The 3,991-nt window shown below is 49.9% G+C and overlaps 1 protein-coding gene across 1 annotated transcript; it reads left to right on the top strand.

The window, feature by feature from the left end:
- The first annotated feature begins 1,117 nt into the window (after positions 1-1,117).
- On the top strand, positions 1,118-1,630 carry LOC137824782 (uncharacterized). The gene has a single exon (XM_068630462.1). The coding sequence runs from the start codon at positions 1,118-1,120 to the stop codon at positions 1,628-1,630; it is 513 nt and encodes a 170-aa protein (XP_068486563.1).
- The last annotated feature ends 2,361 nt before the right edge of the window (positions 1,631-3,991 follow it).

Raw genomic sequence — 3,991 nt, 5'->3', positions numbered from 1 at the left:
ATTCGCATGGTCTACGTCTGACATGTCTGGCATAGATCCTGACTTCTTGTGTCATCGTCTCACCATGGATCCCCAGGTCCGACCTGTTCGCTAGTGAAGACGAAAATTCAACAAGGAGAGGCGTCAGGTCATTCGCAAAGAGACAAAGAAGTTGTTGAAGGCTGACCACATTAGGGAGATTCAATACCCTGAATGGTTGGCCAATGTGGTACTAGTGAAGAAGGCTAACGGGAAGTGGAGGATGTGTGTCGACTTCACAGACCTCAACAAGGCCTGTCCGAAGGACTCCTACCCGCTGCCTAGTATTGACGCCTTGGTGGATAGTGCGTCTGGATGCAGATTACTCAGCTTCTTGGATGTCTTCTCTGGTTACAACCAGATCACGATGCACCCCAGGGACGAGTGCAAGATGGCATTTATGACAGAGCTGTCTTGTTATTGTTATAAGGTGATGCCCTTTGGACTGAAGAACGCAGGTGCCACCTACCAGAGGTTGATGGACAGAGTTTTAACACCCATGTTAGGGTGAAATGTCCAAGCATATGTAGATGACATGGTGGTCATCTCCTAGCAGAAGAAACAACACGTAGCAGACCTAGAAGAGTTGTTCTCCATAATAGCGAAGTACAGGCTGAAGCTGAACCCAAAGAAGTGTGTGTTCGGGGTCGAGGCAGGCAAGTTCTTGGGGTTCCTACTCACTGAACATGGGATAGAGGCGAACCCTGAGAAGTGCACTGCGATAATAGCAATGAGGAACCCGATCTCAGTGAAAGAGGTGCAGCAGCTAAGAGGACGTATGGTCGCTCTGTCCAGATTCGTATCGACAGGAGGAGACAAGGGGCATCCTTATTTCCAATACCTAAAGAGAAACAGCAGGTTCGTATGGACCCGGGATTGCGAAGAGGCGTTTGTAAAGCTGAAGGAGTACCTGGCCAGTCCAGCAATATTGTGCAAGCCAGAGCTAGGTACTCCGCTTCGCCTATACTTCGCAGTTACAAAGAAGACGATAAGTTCGGTCCTGCTGCAAGAACAAGACTAGGTGCAGAAGTTGATCTACTTCGTCAGCAAGGTGTTGCAAGGGCCAGAGTTGAGATACCAGACCCTAGAGAAACCAGCTATGGCAGTAGTGTTCTCAGCGCAAAGACTTCGCCACTATTTCCAGAGCTTCATCATAATAGTGATGTCAGACCTTGCAATTCGCAAGGTCTTACAAAAGTCAGATGTGGCAGGCAGAATGGTGCGATGGGCCGTAGAACTATATGAGTTTGACGTACAGTATGAGCCTAGAGGCCCCATTAAAGGCCAGATTTACGCCGACTTCGTAGTAGAGCTCTCCTTGGCAGCCACGCATCAAGAAGGAGCAAGTTTCAAATGGGTGCTCTCTGTAGATGGTTCCTCAAACCAACAAGGTAGTGGGGTTGGTGTTATCTTGGAAGGACCAAATGGGTTGCTGATTGAGCAAGCCATACGTTTCGCTTTCAAGGCCAGTAATAACAAAGTAGAGTATGAGGCCATGATCGTTGGGATGCTGCTAGCAAAGGAGATGGGCGCGAAAGGTCTGTTGGCGAAAAGTGACTCCTTATTGGTCACCGGTCAGGTCACGGGGGAGTACCAAGCTAAAGACCCTTAGATGGTCGCATACCCAGAGTACGTTCAGGTTCTGAAGGAGACGTTTGAGGTGTTTGAGTTAGTCCATGTGCCTAAAGAACAGAATGCCTGAGCAAACTTGCTTGCAAAGCTCACCAGTTCGGGCATGGGGGCAGTAGAGGACAGTGATTCAGGAGACCCTAAAGACACCTCGAACTACTGCAGACAATATGGTCGAGGTCCAGCAGATCAGCACATTGGAAGAAGTGAGGAGGAGTCATCGGTCGCTAACGTAAGAGACGTTCAAAACACCCAGGATAAGCGTATACCCGGTTGTTGGGGAAATGTCGACAGGTTCACCAAGTCGAAACAGGAGAAACTTGGATGACACACTACCAACCTGATGGAATACTCCCGCTAAAGCCCACAGAGGGCAGAAAAATCAAGAAAAATTCGAGCAAGTACACCTTGATCGACGGAAAGCTTTTCAGGCACGGATTCATCCACCCTATCCTAGTGTGTGTAAGTGGTGAGCAATGCACGCGCATTATGGCAGAACTGCATGAGTGAATATGCCATAGCCACGTCGGCGGCCGGTCCCTCTCGTCAAAGGCCATTCGTGCAGGATATTATTGGCCAACCATGAGGGAAGATTGCAGGAGGTATGCACAACGGTGCAAGCAGTGCCAACAACACGCCGACTAACACAAGGCACCCCCAGAAGAGCTGAAGTCGATCTACACCCCATGGCCATTTCGTACTTGGGGGATTGACATTCTTGGGCCCTTTCCTTTAACAGTACGGCAGATGAAGTACCTCGTGGTTGCCATAGAATACTTCACAAAGTGGATAGAGGCTGAGCCAGTATCACAAATCACAGCCCACAAGATCCAGCACCTTGTGTGGAAAAACATAATATGCCGCTTTGGAATCCCGAAGTGGTTGGTGTCTTACAATGGTACCCAGTTGGCAAGCCAACAATTGTGCAATTTATGTACAGAGCTGGGAGTGAAACAGGTGTTCGCGTCAGTTGAACACCCCTAGACAAACGGGCAGGTCGAGTCTGCCAACCGAGTTGTGGTTAGAGGTTTGAAGAGAAGGCTAGACAAAGCCAAGGGAACCTGGGCGGAAGAAGTTCCTAGAATTGTGTGGGCTTACCACACTACTCCCCAGTCCACAACCAGGGAAACACCCTTTAGCTTGGTGTATGGCTCAGACACAATGATTCCAGTAGAAATCCAGGAGAACTCGCCACGTTTCCAGAACTTCGTGGTCGAAGAGTCCAATGAAGAGAGAAAGGTGAACCTGGACCTACTAGATGAAGTGATGGAGGAAGCAAGGATCAAGGCTGAAGCCTTGAAGAGGAGGGTGGAGTACAAATGAAGCTGCAAGTTGAGATCTCGGTAGTTCCAGGTCGCCGACCTGGTGATGTGAAAGGCTCACCCGTACCAGTTAGAAAACAAGTTATCTCCCAAGTGGACTGGTCCTTTCAGAGTGACAGAAGTCCTTGGAAATGGAGCATACAGGATCCAAACGTGATCCTGCCTGTTGACCGGAACGTTGGAGAATGCCTCGTCAAAGGATCGACGTGCGCACCGCTTCTCACCTCCGTTCCTTTCCGGGATCTACTTCAAGAACCTGCAAAGAAATAATACGGCGCCGCTGCGGCCGATCACACTCTGACGCTCAAGTCACTGACGGTATCACCAAAAACTAAGAGAACTAGAACCGTGCAAATCCTCTCTCACAGTCAGCTCTAACTCGCAAGCGTAAAGTGTATGAACTGAACGTGCGTACCTCAGAAAGTTTGTTAAGAACTCTTATATACCTGGTGGCTTTCTCTCTCCTGGCAGTTACAGACTTGGACACGTGGCTCGCATCCAACTGTACACGTGCCATCATCTGGAGGCTCCCTGACTTGGCGCTGCTTCTGCTCTCATTTTGGCTAAGTTACTTATGCATGGTACTGCCCAGTGCATAGCTAACTTAGGAGTGCGATCTATACTGGAACTGGCGAGTTAGGGGCCTTCATACACCTTCCCTGTGGTCTCGCCGGCCGCCTTCATAATCTGCTTCTCCTTCATCTTCGGCGATGTGCTTGTTCTGGCGATCTCCGACTGCTTGGTCGCCTGGGTCTACATCTGGCGACTTCATCTTCAACCTGGCGATCGCCTATTCTGGTAAGCTGGAAGTCGGAACACGCCAGCTTAACAACTGGCGACTACACGTGTTCCCCGACTTCCTTCCTTCTGCCAACCTGGCGCCTTGTCAACACGCCTACACTGTAGCAGGATGCCACGTCATCACACCCGACCACCAGGGCGGTACACAAGCCCCCCAGTTTTAAGCGAAGACTTGTCTAGCGAAAAGACTGAAAGAGCCTTCGTTAACACCGATCTACGTG

Source organism: Phaseolus vulgaris, chromosome 8, assembly GCF_000499845.2.
Source record: "Phaseolus vulgaris cultivar G19833 chromosome 8, P. vulgaris v2.0, whole genome shotgun sequence".
NCBI classification, from domain to species: domain Eukaryota; kingdom Viridiplantae; phylum Streptophyta; class Magnoliopsida; order Fabales; family Fabaceae; genus Phaseolus; species Phaseolus vulgaris.
The sequence above is the reverse complement of the archived record's forward strand: the minus strand, read 5'-3'. Positions and strand labels throughout refer to the sequence as shown.